This window comes from Phocoena phocoena, chromosome 6 (genome assembly GCF_963924675.1).
Source record: "Phocoena phocoena chromosome 6, mPhoPho1.1, whole genome shotgun sequence".
Classification (NCBI taxonomy): Eukaryota; Metazoa; Chordata; class Mammalia; order Artiodactyla; family Phocoenidae; genus Phocoena; species Phocoena phocoena.
Genome location: NC_089224.1, coordinates 91,288,982 through 91,307,067, shown reverse-complemented (window position 1 = coordinate 91,307,067; position 18,086 = coordinate 91,288,982). Strand labels below are relative to the sequence as shown.

At 42.0% G+C, this 18,086-nt stretch overlaps 1 protein-coding gene across 1 annotated transcript; it reads right to left on the bottom strand.

Moving 5' to 3' along the window:
• Window positions 1-1,018: 1,018 nt before the first annotated feature.
• Window positions 1,019-5,809, bottom strand: LOC136124926 (protein Abitram-like). The gene is given in 6 exon segments (XM_065879745.1): window positions 1,019-1,156; window positions 1,250-1,319; window positions 1,399-1,475; window positions 3,609-3,738; window positions 4,344-4,395; window positions 5,713-5,809. Coding segments are annotated over 6 exon segments (564 nt in total).
• Window positions 5,810-18,086: the final 12,277 nt, after the last annotated feature.

Here is an 18,086-nt window from a genome sequence, read left to right as displayed (position 1 = left end):
ATAATCGTTTTATTTAAAACCATATAGTTATATGTATGTATGTGTTGCAGCCCTTAAGGAAAAATAACAGTTTTAAAAGTCCTTTTATTTGAAATTCAATGTAAACAAGTATACACTTTTAAACCATGAATTCATAGTTTTTCGCTTATTGTTTAAATGATGTGAAAGCTTTTGTTCTGTTCAAAAGCATCTGTGTCTTCAAATTCCAGGAACTTCTCGGGAACTTCCTCGCTGGTTACTCTGTAACTAGAGTGTGAGACGGAGTGACCACAAATGCACATGTTACTTCGTACAGCATTATAACATTGATACTTCCATGTTAGCAAAGCCCCTTCCAAAGCCTCTTCATGTGTCCCTCATTAAGAAGCCAGCGTTCCAGTGCTACATTTTCAGAGTTAGAGGCCAACCGATAGACATAGAGAAGGTACACTCTACACCCTGCCTCTTCCCAGCAACCTGAGCGGGGGAGTTGGGGCAGAAGGGGTGGGACCAGACGTTTTGGTCGTGTCACACTGAAGCAGATTGGGTAAGAAAGGCCGGTTGTTGTTCAACTTCAAAGTGTGGAAAATTGAGGCAAAAACAATAACCATGACATAATACTCAAACAGAATCACATCAAAACCTAGTATTTACTAATGGGTTACAGGATGATGGGTAAATTTTTTTTTATTTTGCTGTGTTTTCTGTCTTTTTCAAATTTTCTTCAACGTGCTTTGTTTGTTGGCTTTTAATCAGAAAAACAAAACGTCTGTTGCTTGCCAGTTGTTAGAAAGAGAAAAGCAAAAGAACAGAGTGAGTACATGGGCAGGCAGATCTGGGAGGTTGAAGACAAAATGGAATCAAGGCTTGTTATGCAAGACAAAGAAGGAAACCTAGGTCAGGTTTTCAAGCAGGCCTCCCTGCGGATGGCTGGCCGGGTGTGAAGTATGCTTCAGCATCTCTGGTTCTTCCTTAGTGCACTGACTGGTAGGCCAGGTAAGGATAAGAATGCCCTGTTGTTTTCACTCAATCTTAATCCTCATGAGGTCGCTGTTGTGGCATTGATGCGTTTCACCACGACTTCTTCATACTGTTTTTGTGTCAGTAACCCTTCTGTTATGCTTTTACTTTCTTCAAACTTGGGCAACACAACTGCAATGTATCCTTCGGTGGATGGCTAGAAGGGAAATAGAATATATAATACTGTCAAATGGTAAAAAATCAGGTAAAAAGTGTGTGGATGGGATCTTACTTCCCCAGACCCTTTTACCTTCTCTTGAAGAATAGATGGCTTATGGAGAATGTTTTCATTCACTTCCATCAACCGTCCTCTAACACAGCTATTTAAAGAAAATATTGCTTTGAAGAAAAATATTATTTTCTTTGTTTCTCCAAAATTGTGGTTAAAAAGTAACTCACCTAGATATGGTGTATTCTTTTCCATCAGAGCAGTAAATCTTACACAGAGGTGCAAGTTCTGTTAGAAACTGTGCCCCCTGATAATAAAAGGGAAGAAAAAATTGATTGATGCACATTTGCACTTTTCTTTGTGAGGCAGCCCTCACAGTTACAATAGGATATATTCCTGGAATTAGTGTTTTAAATAAAAATGACTTAAGTACAGAAAAACCATTCATTTATTCAAATATTTATATATTAAATGCCTCTATGGGCTAGGCACCATCCTAGGCTCTAGGGGAAAAAGCAGACTAAGACAAATGTGATAATAGTTTAGTTACATATTAAGAATATATTTTATCTTAACTTATTATACTTTATATTTAACTGTGCATGAGAAAGCTGCACATAGCCAAGTGTAAAGCCTTCAAAAGGGCAGGAAAATCTTACCAATAAGCATAACATAAAATTCAACATTATAGAGAATGATCGCAATATTGTATATAGTTTCATTAAGATTCCTACCTTATTTTTATATCAGAACTTAATAGAGAAAGGAACTTCTTTATTAGGTCAATCACTGAGACTTTCTGGAGAAGGGATATTTTTCTAATTTTAAAAAAAGCAATTTGAGGAAAATTTGGAAAACAGAAAAGTTTTAAGTAGCATATAGAGTAACTTACCCATTATCCTATAACCCGCTAGCAAATACTACATTTTGACATATGTCTGTTTGAATGTTGTTGCACGGTTATACTTTCATGTACTCCACTGTATGGATATATCTGGGGAGGTTCTGACAAATATCTATCAAGTCGGCCACAAAGTTCGTTCAGGATTTTCCCTAATATGAAAAACCGGAGCAAACTTTTTGGCCAACCCAGTACAAGGAGGCTCATGGGAAATGGATGCAAGCATGTCTCATGTGTTGCTCTTTTTTCCCAGGAATTTTTACTGTAGTGAACATCTGAGGTCACGATGCTGTTCTTTATGGCCTCTTTCCCACTCACAACTTTATTAGACAGCATTCAGGTGTTACTGCACGCGCTTCACTCCTCTGCCTGTGGGTACTTCCTTTCAAAAGACTAGTCAGTGTGACTCCCCACTTTTGGGAGGAGAGGCTGGGGATTTGTCCCAGATGGTTTGTCTACCACTGGCTCTGTGTCAGAAAGAAGTGTTTTAACCCCTTTTGGTCACCTCCCTTGGGAGAATAAATGATGGGCAGTGCTGAGAGGCGATCAAAGCTTATCTGCAGTGGGTTCCATGTGCAGGTCCCTCTGCGTTCCTCAGTAGTAACAACAGTGTTACTAGTTTGGACAAAGATTGATCACAGGAACATCACAAGCACTAACTGTTTTACTTGTAATTTGTAGACTTTTAAGAATGGTCCATGCTTTTTAAAGTCCACTTGCTTCCTGAGTGAGGAAAAATCAGTAATTATAAGGCAGGTTATTAGGGGCCTTCAGGCCCACAAAGGGGAGTGTAAACAAGGGTCTTCCAGAACAGTGAGGTAATTAGCAGGAACTCTTAGTATGAACTCAGTAAATGAAGGACCTAAATCATCCACAGAAACTTTCCTTTCCAGGGGGTTTGTCAGGATAGTTTAGTATGGTTTTGAGTTGTCCTTGGTGTGATACCCTCCTTTAACAGTAAAATGTCCATCTTGCCTAGAATTGTAGAGGGCACAGGTGACGTTTTCTATAACTAGACACTATGTGGAGGTAGAGGGTATAGTTAGATGTATGTTAAATTGGCAATGAGTTAGGAATGGCAACTGATACGAAGCAAATACTGTATATTTTCCCAGATTGATTTTTTTTCACTACCTCAGGACTTTATTTTACTTTTAAATTCACATGTGAAAATTTATGATAAAGAAGTATTGATCATCTAACTTTTATAGATTTCGAAATACTGGCTTAACGAAACAGGAAGGGACAAAGTATCTTGTTATATTGGTATTAGCGTTGTTCTTTCCAAGGCCCACCTTCTCCATCCTTCATCCTGGGGATGATAGGGATGGTGGCCCAGAAGCTAGTATGACAGATAATATACCTTCTGAAATACCTCATTTTTTTGGCCTGAGGATTTCCTTAGAGCTTAAGTATTCTTAAAATCATCTCTAACTGCCAGGGAAGTACGCTGAGCATACATTACTGGGTTCTAGGACTGGCTGGCTTTACCATTATTATGACAATAGAGGATTTAGGTAGAGAAATACAGGAACATACCCGCTTAAATTTCCCAGAGACTTTGTTCTGAAGTCTGCTACAGTTGGTACTGATTTGATAGGAAATGCTTTTAATTACTTTTCCACTTTGAAGAACTGGATGGGATCCTGCCAGTGTGATGACACATATTCTACAAGGAGCAAAAATTGATCCTGTATTATTGCTTGGTATGATTCTTCCTCCTATAACACAGTATTCCTCCTGGCACAAGAAGAGCTGAGCTGACATTTGTTTAGTCAGCCTATCATTTCCCCCCATTTTCCTCTGGCTACTACTGGAGCTTACCTGAAGAGAAGAATGCAGTAATAAAAATGGGGAAAATGGGACTGAATTTCCTTTCCCAAAAGGGAAGCGTACCACAGGTGTTTAGACAGCACGGAGGAGGAAGACAGAAAAGTAAGGCATGCCGGTATGGACAGGATACCATCTGAGCTTCTACCCTAGCCCTCTCCACGGGCTTGGCCACTTCAGTGGTCAGGCACAGGCTGGTTTCTTGAGGTAGTAGCCGACTGAGGGTGTGGTCCTCCATTTGGATGTTTGGGTAAGCAAGTTTATTTGTTTAGCCTAGGCACTGAAAGACTCATTCTTGTCAACCAAACTCCTACTATAAATAATACCATCTCAGTACAGTGGAAGATAATCATTTAATGAATATTTATTCAATGCAAGACCATACCAGGCTACAATGGCAGAAAAAAGATTTCTTTGATAACTTAAAATTCCCAATTTGCTTACCAGTTACAGTGTTGGAGTATACAGTGGTCCTCACAGGGTTTTCCTTTGACATCTAGAAAAAATGAATGAGTCTCACGGCTGTTGAGTCAATATTTACTACCACTGTGTAGTACTTTCTTTGGTTCATAGACGTAGTTAATTATGAAGGCAGGACACATATATCACTGGTATCCCTTCATTACTCAAAAAGATATACCTAAAGGCTGACCATAAAGTATTTAAAGACATCTGGTCCAGATGGAACCATTCATTCAATGTTAAAATGATGATTAACTCTTTTTTTTTTTTTTTTTTTTTACTAACGACATGTTTTGATTTTTATTTCTTAGAGTTCAAATGTCCACCATTCACCTTGGTCTAAGCTTAACCATTCAAGGGGATACAATGCAGATGGGAGGAGAAAACAGAACCCTAACACAAGCTGTGCAGTGTTGCAATCAGGCTTCCATTTGAAAAATAATAATCTCTTTGCTCCACCTTTTTTTATCCTCACTTTAAAATGAGTACAATCATTTCTATTAGGAAAAAGTGATTAGTAATGTATTCTTTATTTAATTTAGTAGCATGCTTTGTCGATCAATTTTAGAAAGACTTAATTCATTCTGGTTCGCTCAGGACTGTCCTGATGTTAGTGCTGAGAGTAATGGATTCCCGAAAACACCTCAATCCAGGGTTAACCGGACAGTTGGTTACACTAAGTCTGGCTAATAAAACGTATGCTATTGCAAAATATTTCAGTGTTGTAAAAGATGAGTACACCTATTATCCCTAAATGAATGGGAGCAAGTTGGGTTAGAGGAGGGTCCCCGACGATGCTCTCATCGCTGATATTTGCTGGGTACACAAAGCTGTACAACAGAATACCTACTTCTAAGTGGCAAATGTGTAATACCAGCGACTTCCTTTAAGTAAAACTGTAGATTCTGCTTTCTAAATGCCTCTATTCTAACCCACCCTCTCCTCTCCATCCCTATGCCTCTACCTTAGTTTAGACCGCTACCATTTAAATCATTTTATGTATCGCCTCTTCTTGGAGGACTGAGCCCCTCAAATCCCTTTAGGCACTCAAGGAGATTGCAATCCAGCTCCTGCCTCCCTCGGGGATCTCACCTTAGTCTACCATCTTCCCGCAAGCGACCCACCCTCGTGAACTCGCACTGCGCTCGCCCTACCCAGGATGCACCCTGCTGTTTTCCACGGCCTTGCAAATGCCATTCCCTTGGCCTACAGAGGAACAAAGAGATCCAGTTCCTTCTGACGTGGGGAGGAAGCGCTGGGGAAGGTGCGTGTGGCTTATGATCTCTCATCATAGTCCCTATACTGTCGGACAAATTGGGCCCAGAAGAGACTGACGTCATTCTCCACTTACCCGCTTTGTACCAGCGAGTGAAGTAACGATCCATAAGCGACGGCACCACGGGCTCCGCAGCTGAGGCGGCCACAGGGGTCTCGGGCTCGGTAGCCATGGCGACCTCGGGTGCTGCAAACCGCGCCCTCTGGGGCCTGGACGCTTCCTCCCGCTCCCCTGGGAGGAAGGTGGCTTTCCAGCGGTGGCCCGGGGTACGTGTCACGTGAACGCCCGAGTCTCCCCAGGCTCCGCCCACCGGCTCCTATTACCGAGCTCTAGCGTCTGACGTCAAAGCGGGGCTCAGATACAATAGGCTGCGCAGTAGGACGTATAGCTAGAGGGCGGTCGCGAGCGCAGCTCCTCACTGTACTTTGCTGGGCACAGAAGGCACGCCACGCCCCGTCCGGCTCGTGACGTCACTCCGGCGCCTCGGAGCGTTTCCAACTTACCTCGCTCCCGGATCGTTGTCGGGCTGGCCGCCGGTCCGCCCGGCTTCAGCCACTACCCAAAGGGCTCGAGCGGCCCTGCGGCCCGGAGACTCAGTGCGCGTCGCGAGAGCTCAGGAGCAGCGGACAGTGAGAGGTATGTTTATTTCTGTTTATTTCTGCTTCAAATATTCTTTGGAACTAGGGAGGGTATAAATTGCAATCAAATGTTAGACAGACTGATTTCAATTTCCACACCTGAAAATGTTAACAATTACGTACGCGCACCTTATTTTTATCATATGTTTTGAAAAGCTGAGGGTAAAGCAAATGTCTTTGAATGAACGGGAGGAGCTCCATAGCTAAGAAGATAGAGCAGATGCTTCTGAGTCAAGAGTGATCATCCTCGAAATTCACTTCAGTGTCTTAAAATCAAAATTGGTTGATAACTCACTCTTCTCGTGGTGTTTGCAGACACCTGAGGGAAACCCAGCTTGTCTGAGTGGCCATGCCTACTGGCAGTGCCCTGACACAGTTTTGACTGGCAGTGATGTGGAGTCGAAGCGGCACGATGCCGGGTGTTGTGCCTCACCCCATCCCTGACCAGTACTGGAGCCTCACGCTTCAGCAGTTATGACTCTTTCCTAAGGGCTGAGACGGGGACAAGGAAGAGTCACCTGGGGTGCTTGTTAAGCATTCAGCTTCTGGCTTCCTTGGAGGATCTGGTTCAGCTGGGCTGGGACGGGACTCAGGCGTGTGTATGGTTAATAAGCTCCCCAGGTGATTCTTACTAAGGAGGCTGAGCAAACACTGGGCTGGATGGTCATTCATCAGAGGTAGTGTAAAATTCCTTTTAAGTAGAACTCTCATTCCAACTGGTGCCTCTCATACCTCAGAATCTGCAGTGGTGCTCATTAAAGCTCACACTACTGCATTCCCGTTCTCCAGATACTCTAATTATGCAGGTCTTAAAAAGGTCCCTTGTTGATTTTATGTAGGGACCATTGGTAGAAATGAAATCCATTATGCTTCCCAAGTCTCAAGCTTGTGTGTGTATGAATCTTATTCCTGTAGGACCGGAGTACTTCCCAGAATGCTTAAACTTAATAAAAGATAAAAACTTGTATAACGAAGCTCTGAAGTTATATCCACCAAACTCGCAGCAGTACAAGGTGTGTAGCATGTGAAATGAGGCTCTCCTGATTTTGCTTTGTGCTTTAGTTGGAGAAGGAAGAGGCTCCTGAGTCCCTGACACTGTCCTTGGTTTCAAGGTTTATCTTCAAACTAATTAGCCTCATCTCGAACTTCTTATCTGGGAGAAAGGCCCTGACCTGTTCCTCTTCTTAAGAACTTGCCCAGGCAAGAAACCTAGGCGTTGTCTCTGGATCCTCCTGGGGAATACCATGGCAGTTTCCATCCTGCCCCTCCTCCAGCCCAAACTCACGATCATCCTGAATAGTGCTGATCTTTCCCATATGTATTTTTTTAATTTTTTAAATTTAATTTTTTTATACAGCAGGTTCTTATTACTCATCAGTTTTATACACATCAGTGTATACATGTCAATCCCAATCGCCCAATTCATCACCCCCCCACCCCCCGCCGCTTTCCCCCCTTGGTGTCCATACATTTGTTCTCTACATTTGTGTCTCAATTTCTGCCTTGCATACCGGTTCATCTGTACCATTTTTTTAGGTTACACATATATGCGTTAATATGCAATGTTTTTCTCTTTCTGACTTAACTTCACTCTGTATGACAGTCTCTAGATCCATCCACATCTCAACAAATGACGCAATTTAGTTCCTTTTTATGGCTGAGTAATATTCCATCGTTTATATGTACCACATCTTCTTTATCCATTCATCTGTTGATGGACACTTAGGTTGCTTCCATGACCTGGCTATTGTAAATAGTGCTGCAATGAACATTGGGGTGCATGTGTCTTTTTTTTTTTTTTTTGCAGTACACGGTTTATTTACTTTTTTTCCGGTACGTGGGCCTCTCACTGTTGTGCCCTCTCCTGTTGCGGAGCACAGGCTCCGGAGGCACAGGCTCAGCAGCCATGGCTTACAGGCCTAGCTGCTCCGCGGCATGCGGGATCTTCCTGGACTGGGGCACAAACTTGCGTCCCCTGCATTGGCAGGCGGACTCAACCACTGTGCCACCAGGGAAGCCCGCATGTGTCTTTTTGAATTATGGTTTTCTCTGGATATATGCCCAGTAGTGGGGTTGCTGGATCATACGGTAATACTATTTGTAGTTTTTTAAGGAACCTCCATACTGTTCTCCATAGTGGCTGTATCAATTTACATTCCCAACAACAGTGCAAGAGGGTTCCCTTTTCTCCACACCCTCTCCAGCATTTGTTGTTTGTAGATTTTCTGATGATGCCCATTCTAACTGGTGTGAGGTGATAACTTATTGAGTTTTGATTTGCATTTCTCTAATAATCAGTGATGTTGAGCAGCTTTTCATGTGCCTCTTGGCCATCTGTATGTCTTCTTTGGAGAAGTGTCTATTTAGGTCTTCTGCCCATTTTTGGATTGGATTGTTTTTTTTTTAATATTGAGTTGCATGACCTGTTTATATATTTTGGAGATTAATCCTTTGCTGATCCGTTTGCAAATATTTTCTCCCATTCTGAGGGTTGTCTTTTCATCTTGTTTATGGTTTCCTTTGCTGTGCAAAAGCTTTGAAGTTTCATTAGGTCCCATATCTATGCCTACTTTCTGCAGGGTTTTTATCATAAATGGGTGTTGAATTTTGTCGAAAGCTTTCTCTGTATCTATTGAGATGATCATATGTTTTTTCTCCTTCAGTTCGTTAATATGGTGTATCACATTGATTGATTTGTGTATATTGAAGAATCCTTGCATTCCTGGAATAAACCCCACTTGATCATGCTGTATGATCCTTTTAATGTGCTGTTGCATTCTGTTGGCTAGTATCTTGTTGAGGATTTTTGCATCTATGTTCATCAGTGATATTGGCCTGTAGTTTTCTTTCTTTATGACATCCTTGTCTGGTTTTGGTATCAGGGTGATGGTGGCCTCATGGAATGAGTTTAGGAGTGTTCCTCCCTCTGCTATATTTTGGAAGAGTTTGAGAAGGACAGGTGTTAGCTCTTCCCTAAATGTTTGATAGAATTCGCCTGTGAAGCCATCTGGTCCTGGGCTTTTGTTTGTTGGAAGATTTTTAATCACAGTTTCAATTTCAGTGCTTGTGATGGGTCTGTTCATATTTTCTATTTCTTCCAGGTTCAGGCTCGGCAGGTTGTGCATTTCTAAGAATTTGTCCATTTCTTCCAGGTTGTCCATTTTAATGGCATAGAGTTGCTTGTAGTAATCGCTCATGATGCTTTGTATTTCTGCAGTGTCAGTTGTCACTTCTCCTTTTTCATTTCTAATTGATTTGAGTCTTCTCCCTTTTCTTTTGATGAGTGTGGCTAATAGTTTATCAATTTTGTTTATCTTCTCAAAGAACCAGCTTTTAGTTTTATTGATCTTTGCTCTCGTTTCCTTCATTTCTTTTTCATTTCTTTCTGATCTCTATGATTTCTTTCCTTCTGCTAACTGTGGGGGATTTTTTGTTCTTCCTTCTCTTAATTCCTTTAGGTGCAAGGTTAGGTTGTTTATTTGAGATGTTTCCTGTTTCTTAAGGTAGGATGTATTTCTATGAACTTGCCTCGTAGAACTGCTTTCGCTGCATCCCATCGGCTTTGGGTTGTCGTGTTTTCGTTGTCATTTGTTTCTAGGTATTTTTTGATTTCCTCTTTGATTTTTTCAGTGATCTCTTGGTTATTTAGTAGTGTCTTGTTTAGCCTCCATGTGTTTGTATTTTTTAGAGATCTTTTCCTGTATTTGATATCTAGTCTCATAGCATTGTGGTCGGAAAAGATACTTGACATGATTTCAATTTTCTTAAATTTACCAAGGCTTGATTTGTTACCCAAGATATGATCTATCCTGGAGAATGTTCCATGAGCACTTGAGAAGAATGTGTATTCTGTTGTTTTTGGATGGAATGTCCTATAAATATCAATTAAGCCCATCTTGTTTAATGTATCATTTAAAGCTTGTGTTTCCTTCTTTATTTTCATTTTGGATGATCTGTCCATTGGTGAAAGTGGGGTGTTAAAGTCCCCTACTATGATTGTGTTACTGTCGATTTCCCCTTTTATGGCTGTTAATATTTGCCTTATGTATTGAGGTGCTCCTATGTTGGGTGCATAAATATTTACAATTGTTATATCTTGTTCTTGGATTGATCCCTTGATCATTATGTAGTGTCCTTCTTTGTCTCTTGTAGTAGTCTGTATTTTAAAGTCTATTTTTCTGATATAAGAATTGCTACTCCAGCTTTCTTTTTTTTTGCGGTACGCGGGCCTCTCACTGTTGTGGCCTCTCCCATTGTGGAGCACAGGCTCCGGAGGCGCAGGCTCAGCGGCCATGGCTCACAGGCCTGGTCGCTCCGCGGCATGTGGGATCTTCCTGGACCGGGTCACGAACCCATGTCCCGTGCATCGGCAGGTGGACTCTCAACCACTGCGCCACCAGGGAAGCCCTCCAGCTTTATTTTGATTTCCATTTGCATGGAATATCTTTTCCCATCCCCTCACTTTCAGTCTGTATGTGTCCCTAGGTCTGAAGTGGGTCTCCTGTAGACAGCATATATATGGGTCTTGGTTTTGTATCCATTCAGCCAGTCTGTGTCTTTTGGTGAGAGCATTTAATCCGCTTACATTTAAGGTAATTATCGATATGTATGTTCCTATTTCCATTTTCTTAATTGTTTTGGGCTTGTTATTGTAGGTCTTTTCCTTCTCTTGTGTATCTTGCCTAGAGAAGGTCCTTTAGCATTTGTTGTAAAGCTGGTTTGGTGGTGCTGAACTCTCTCAGTTTTTGCTTGTCTGTAAAGGTTTTAATTTCTCCATCAAATCTGAATGAGACCCTTGCTGGGTAGAGTAATCTTGGTTGTAGGTTTTTCTCCTTCATCACTTTAAGTATGTCCTGCCAGTCCCTTCTGGCTTGCAGAGTTTCTGCTGAAAGATCAGCTGTTAACCTTATGGGGATTCCCTTGTGTGTTATTTGTTGTTTTTCCCTTGCTGCTTTTAATATGTTTTCTTTGTATTTAATTTTTGATAGTTTGATATGTGTCTTGGCGTGTTTCTCCTTGGATTTATCCTGTATGGGACTCTCTGTGCTTCCTGGACTTGATTAGCTGTTTCCTTTCCCATATTAGGGAGGTTTTCAACTCTAATCTCTTCAAATATTTTCTCCGTCCCTTTCTTTTTCTCTTCTTCTTGTGGGACCCCTATAATTCGAAGGTTGGTGCGTTTAATGTTGTCCCAGAGGTCTCTGAGACTGTCCTCAGTTCTTTTCATTCTTTTTTCTTTATTCTCCTCTGCAGTAGTTATTTCCACTATTTTATCTTCCAGGTCATTTATCCATTCTTCTGCCTCAGTTATTCTGCTATTGATCCCTTCTAGAGTTTTTTTTTTTTTTTTTTGCAATACGTGGGCCTCTAACTGTTGCAACCTCTCCCATTGCGGAGCATAGGCTCTGGACGCACAGGCTAAGCGGCCATGGCTCACGGGCCCAGCTGCTCCACGGCATGTGGAATCTTCCTGGACCGGGGCATGAACCCGTGTCCCCTGCATCGGAAGGCAGTCTCCCAACCACTGCACCACCAGGGAAAGCCCTAGAGTATTTTTAATTTCATATATTGTGCTGTTCATCGTTGCTTATTTCCTCTTTAGTTCTTCTAGGTTCTTGTTAAATGTTTTTTGCATTTTCTCTATTCTATTTCTAAGGTTTTGGATCATCTTTACTATCATTATTCTGGATTATTTTTCAGGTAGACTGCATATTTACTCTTCATTTGTTAGGTCTGGTGGGTTTTTACCTTTCTCCTTCATCTGCTGTGTGTTTTTCTGTCTTCTCATTTTGCTTATCTTACTGTGTTTGGGGTCTCCTTTTTTCAGGCTGCAGGTTCGTAGTTCCCATTGTTTTTGGTGTCTGTCCCCAGTGCCTAAGGTTGGTTTATTGGGTTGTGTAGGCTTCCTGGTGGAGGGGACTAGTGCCTGTGTTCTGGTGGATGAGGCTGGATCTTGTCTTTCTGGTGGGCAGGTCCACATCTGGTGGTGTGTTTTGGGGTGTCTGTGGCCTTATTATGATTTTAGGCAGCTTCTCTGATAATGGGTGGGGTTGTGTTCCTGTCTTGCTAGTTGTTTGGCATAGGGTGTCCAGCACTGTAGCTTGCTGGCTGTTGAGTGAAGCTGGGTCTTGGTGTTGAGATGGAGATCTCTGGGAGATTTTCTCTGTTTGATATTATGTGGAACTGGGAGGTCTCTTGTGGACCAGTGTCCTGAAGTTGGCTCTCCCACCTCAGAGGCACAGCACTGACTCCTGCCTGGAGCACCAAGAGCTTTTCATCTTCACGGTTGCAACCTTGCCCGCTAACCATGCTCACCCAGTGCGCCCACAGAGTTGGCGCTGGGTAGGGGGCGGGATTCAGGGACACTTCCTCACTCCCGACGTCTCTCCCGTGGCCTCCTCTCCACTGCTGCTGCCGCTCCCTCTTTCTCTGGGCTCCTGTTGCTCAGTGGGCACCTGCCACTACCCGCTGCTGGCACCCAGCCCCAGCCGGCCGAGCCCGTGGAATTGGAAACTAGCACCAATGTAGATCTTTTAGGATGTGTTTGCTCTTAAAGGATTACCTGCTACTGTTGGAGGGTCTCCTGCACAGGCAGGGTTTGGCTGTGGCTCACTGTGGGGACCCTTTTCTAAGTATTTGTCCATTTCTTCCAGGTTGTTCATTTTATTGGCACAGAGTTGCTTGTAGTTGTCTCTTAGGATGCTTTGTATTTCTGTGGTGTCTGTTGTAACTTCTTCTTCATTTCTAATTTTATTGATCTGAGTCCTCTCCCTCTTTTTCTTGATAAGTCTGGCTAATGGTTTATCAATGTTGTTTATCTTCTCAAACAACCAGATTTTAGTTTTATTGATCTTTGCTATTGTTTTCTTTGTTTCTATTTCATTTATTTCTGCTGTGATCTTTATGATTTCTTTCCTTCTGCTAACTTTGGGTTTCACTTGTTCTTTCTCTAGTTCCTTTACGTGTATTGTTCATTTGAGATTTTTCTTGTTTCTGGAGGTAAACTTGTATTGCTATAAACTTCCCTCTTAGAACTGCTTTTGCTGCATCCCGTAGGTTTTGGGTTGTCGTGTTTTTGCTGTAATTTGTCTCCAGGTGTTTTTTGATTTCTTCAGTGATCTCATGGTTATTTAGTAACGTATTGTTTAGCCTCCATGTGTTTGTGTTTTTTACGTTTTTCTCCCTGTAATTCATTTCTAATCTGATAGTGTTGTGGTCAGAAAAGAGGCTTGATATGAATTCAATTTTCTTAAATTTACTGAGGCTTGATTTGTGACCCAAGATGTGATCTATCCTGGAGAATGTTCCGTGCAAACTTGAGAATAAAGTGTTATCTGTTTTTGGATGGAATGTCGTATAAATATCAATGAAATCTATCTGGTCTACGGTGTCATTTAAAGCTTCTGTTTCCTTATTTATTTTCATTTTGGATGATCTGTCCATTGGTGGAAGTGAGGTGTTAAAGTCCCCACTATTATTGTGTTACTGTCGATTTCCTCTTTTATAGCTGTTAGCAGTTGCCTTATGTATTGAGGTGCTCCTATGTTGGATGCATATATATTTATAATTGTTATATCTTCTTGGATTGATCCCTTGATCATTATGTATTGTCCTTCCTTGTCTCTTGTAACATTCTTTATTTTAAAGTCTATTTTATCTGATATGAGTATTGCTCCTCCATCTTTCTTTTGATTTCCATTTGCATGGAATATCTTTTTCCATCACCTCACTTTCAGTCTGTACGTGTCCCTAGGTTTGAAATGGGTCTCTTGTAGACAGCATATATATGGGTCTTGTTTTTGTATCCGTTCAGCAAGCCTGTGTCTTTTGGTTGGAGCATTTAATCCATTTACGTTTAAGGTCATTATTGTTATGTATGTTCCTATGACCATTTTCTTAACTGTTTTGGGGTTTTTTTTTTTTTTTTGTAGGTCCTTTTCTTCTCTTGAGTTTCTCACTTAGAGAAGTTCCTTTAGCATTTGTTGTAGAGCTGGTTTGGTAGTGCTGAATTCTCTTAGCCTTTGCTTCTCTTTAAAGCTTTTGATTTCTCCATCGAATCTTAATGAGACCCTTGCCGGGTAGAGTAATCTTGGTTGTAGGTTCTTCCCTTTCTTCACTCTAAGTATATCATGCCACTCCCTTCTGGCTTGTAGAGTTTCTGCTGAAAAATCAGTTGTTTACCTTATGGGAGTTCCTTTGTATGTTATTTGTCATTTTTCCCTTGCTGCTTTCAATAATTTTTCTTTAACTTTTGCCAATTTGATTACTATGTGTCTCGGCATGTTTCTTCTTGGGTTTCTCCTGCCTGGGACCCTCTGCACTTCCTGGACTTGGGTGGCTATTTCCTTTCCATGATAGGGAAGTTATCAACTCTAATCTCTTCAAATATTTTCTCTGGTCCTTTCTATCTCTCTTCTCCTTTTGGCAACCATATAATGCGAATGTTGTTGCATTTAATGTTGTCCCAGAGGTCTCTTAGGCTGTCTTCATTTCTTTTCATTCTTTTTTCTTTATTCTGTTCCACGGCAGTGAATTCCACCATTCTGTTTTCCAGGTCACTTATCCGTTCTTCTGCCTCAGTTATTCTTCTATTGATTCCTTCTAGTGTAGTTTTCATTTCAGTTATTGTATTGTTCATCTGTTTGTTTGTTCTTTAATTCTTCTAGGTCTTTGTTAAACATTTCTTGCATCTTCTCGATCTTTACCTCCATTCTTTTTCCGAGGTCCTGGATCATCTTCACTATCATTATTCTGAATTCTTTTTCTGGAATGTTGCAAATCTCCACTTCATTTAGTGGTTTTTCTGGGGTTTTATCTTGTTCCTTCATCTGTTACATAGCCCTCTGCCTTTTCATCTTGTCTATCTTTCTGTGAATGTGGTTTTCCTTCCACAGGCTGCAGGATTGTAGTTCTTCTTGCTTCTGCTTTCTGCCCTCTGGTGGATAAGGCTATCTAAGAGGCTTATGCAAGTTTCCTGATGGGAGGAACAGAGAAATTTATTTTTTGCATACCTTTTGGTTCATTTGTGTGAACAAACATCTGTTTAGCTTTTCTCATATGCAGATACTTTGCTTATCAGCTAAATGTATTATAATTCTTACAACAACCTGGTAGGTGTTGTGCACAATTTTCAAATGAGGAACCACCTTGCCTCAGGACCTGGGACGTGAGGTGGCCGACCTGGGATATGGAGCCCATGCCATCATCACCACCATTTTCAGTTTGTCCACAAATTGCACACGTCTTTCTGTCATCTGGCCCATGCCTGCTTCTTTATCATCAGCTGCCTCTGGCAGCCCTCTTCCTCCACTTCCTTTAGCCTCCCTGTCCTTCTAAACTCTCGGGTCTCCTCTGCCAGAAAGCCGCTCCTGGCTGAGGTGCCAAACACTGAGCTCCCAGAGCACATTGTTCTAAACTTGGGAAGGGCATTTATCAATCTGCTATTTACTGATTTGTTGCCCCACCAGGCTGTGGGTTTCCTTAAGGGCAGGGACCCCGTGTTAATGTCCCTCTGTTTTCCTGCCTCATACTGAGCCTGGGGAATACAGAATTTGGCCAAAGCCTGCCTCTTTGCTCTCATTTGCCTTATCTGTTCATTCCCTGTGCCCTCTGTGCTTCAGTCATACCATCCTTTTTGTTATTCTTTCCTGTGCGTTCCATACCCATTCCTGCCCGATGGCCATGGTGCTTTCTGTGCTATTGGCGTGGAGTACTGTCCCGTGACTCTTCACATGACTTCTAATCCTCACAGCCCTCTGAAACAGCACTTCCATCACTCTATCCCTTTACCACTATCTGCCATTATGCTGTCGACCACAGTGTGTTTATAAGTTCGTACTCTTTCACCACAAGAGCAGGAAGTTGGGAGTGGTTCTTGTTACTGTTTATTTTTTCTGTTTGTTTGTTTTTGCTTTAAACGTTTGGCTTTATTTTTTGCTTTTCTGTGTTACTCCCACTGCCCTGAATAGTACTCAGTAATTATTCGTTGGATGAATACATGGCACATCCTCAGTAAGGTTTTGAGTGGAAGAAAGATTGAATTCAGTGGTCATCCACAGGGTTTTTCTAAGTCATTCCAGGGAGTTTCAAGTATAATGACTGAGGCAGCCTACCTTGGAGATTTAAAAAAACAGTTATCACCTGTCCTCACCAACCCTTTGTCTCTTCCTGTCCCAGGACATCAGCATTGCTTACGGGGAACACCTGCTGCAGGAGCACCTGTGTGAGCCAGCAGGGCTCATGTTTGCCCCCGCTGGTGCCCACGAGAAAGCTCTCAGTGCCTCTGTGGCTTGTGGCAGTTGGCAGCAAGCTCTCTGTGTGGCAGCCCAGCTTCACTTGACCAAAGACCAGCTGGCTGGCCTGGGCAGAACTCTGGCAGGTAAACACGCCATTAGGTTCTCCCAGATAACTTCTCTAATGGCTTTGTGTCTCTGTGGTTTTGTTTGGCAGTTTTGCAGATGTGTGTCAGGTGGGAACACACCTTGGTGCACTGTCATGTGCATGGGTAAAGGTTAATTTGGAGTGGCTTATTAGGTAGAGTAAAAATTAAACTGCTACGAGAGTTCCCCAAATACAATGGCACAATAAAGAAAGCAGTTTACTTGTCTCTCTCATGGCACTAACAAGTCCTCCCATGGTGCGGATCTGCCACCTTTTAGGCAGAGTTGAAGGTGGATTTTCTCCACATCTGTATTCAAGTCCTCAGGAAGGGGAAAAGCTGGAATCGTGAGAGAACACTCAAAGTTGGAAATGATCTAGCTAACACTTTTCTCTACCTCATTCACCAAACTCACACTTTACAGGACACTGGGTACAGTGTAGCTGGGTAGCAATGTGCCCTGCGAGAATGTAAAGAATTTCCGAGTGGGACTGTTCAAATATAGCCAATAGATCATTGGAAACCATAATAGCAATTTTCAGAAATGAAGCCAAATGTATAAGCAGAGTGAAAGCAAAGGCAGTTTAGCTGTGTCAGGATCTAGGGATTGCCTGAACTGGCGGTGAGGTTATTCCACAGTCTGATTTCTTAGAGTGGAGTGACATTCCCAGAGTGCCAGGGCAAAGAGACGGGTGGGGCTCTGGCCCTCTCAGCCGTGCTTGAAGTGAGTGAGTGGCTGGTATATTTTCCCCCCACCTTTTCAAGAGTCTTGTAAATACTGTTATCATCTCCCCATAAAAAGCAGTCCTGAAAAAAAATCCAAACTATATCCTGTTAAATGTACGTACATATTCTTTTGAGTAATTTCACATTGTTTTTTTTTTCCTTTGGGATTATAAAAATGTGTGAGATTATCACTTTTCTCTTTCTGGCATTTTCTGGTTATTATATCTGTGGACTCTTCTATAAGCCCTTTCAATTTCCAACCTGAACTTGTTATACAAATACTGAGAAGTCCCTACTTAAGTCTTACTAAGTCTTCATTCTGGCTCTGTTGATGCTTCTGCTCTAGAAACTTGTTATTTGTAATTTTTTTTTTTCTTTTTAAAATTTTTTTAACAAAGTGAATCAGTTATACATATACATATGTTCCCATATCTCTTCCCTCTTGCGTCTCCCTTCCCCCCACACTCCCTATCCCACCCCTCTAGGTGGTCACAAAGCACCGAGCTGATCTCCCTGTGCTATGCCGCTGCTGCCCACGAGCTGTCTAATTTACGTTTGGTAGTGTATATATGTCCATGCCACTCTCTTTGTCACAGCTTACCCTTCCCCCTCTCCATATCCTCAAGTCCATTGTCGAGTAGGTCTGTGTCTTTATTCCTGTCTTACCCCTAGGTTCTTCATGACATTTTTTTTCTTAAATTCCATAT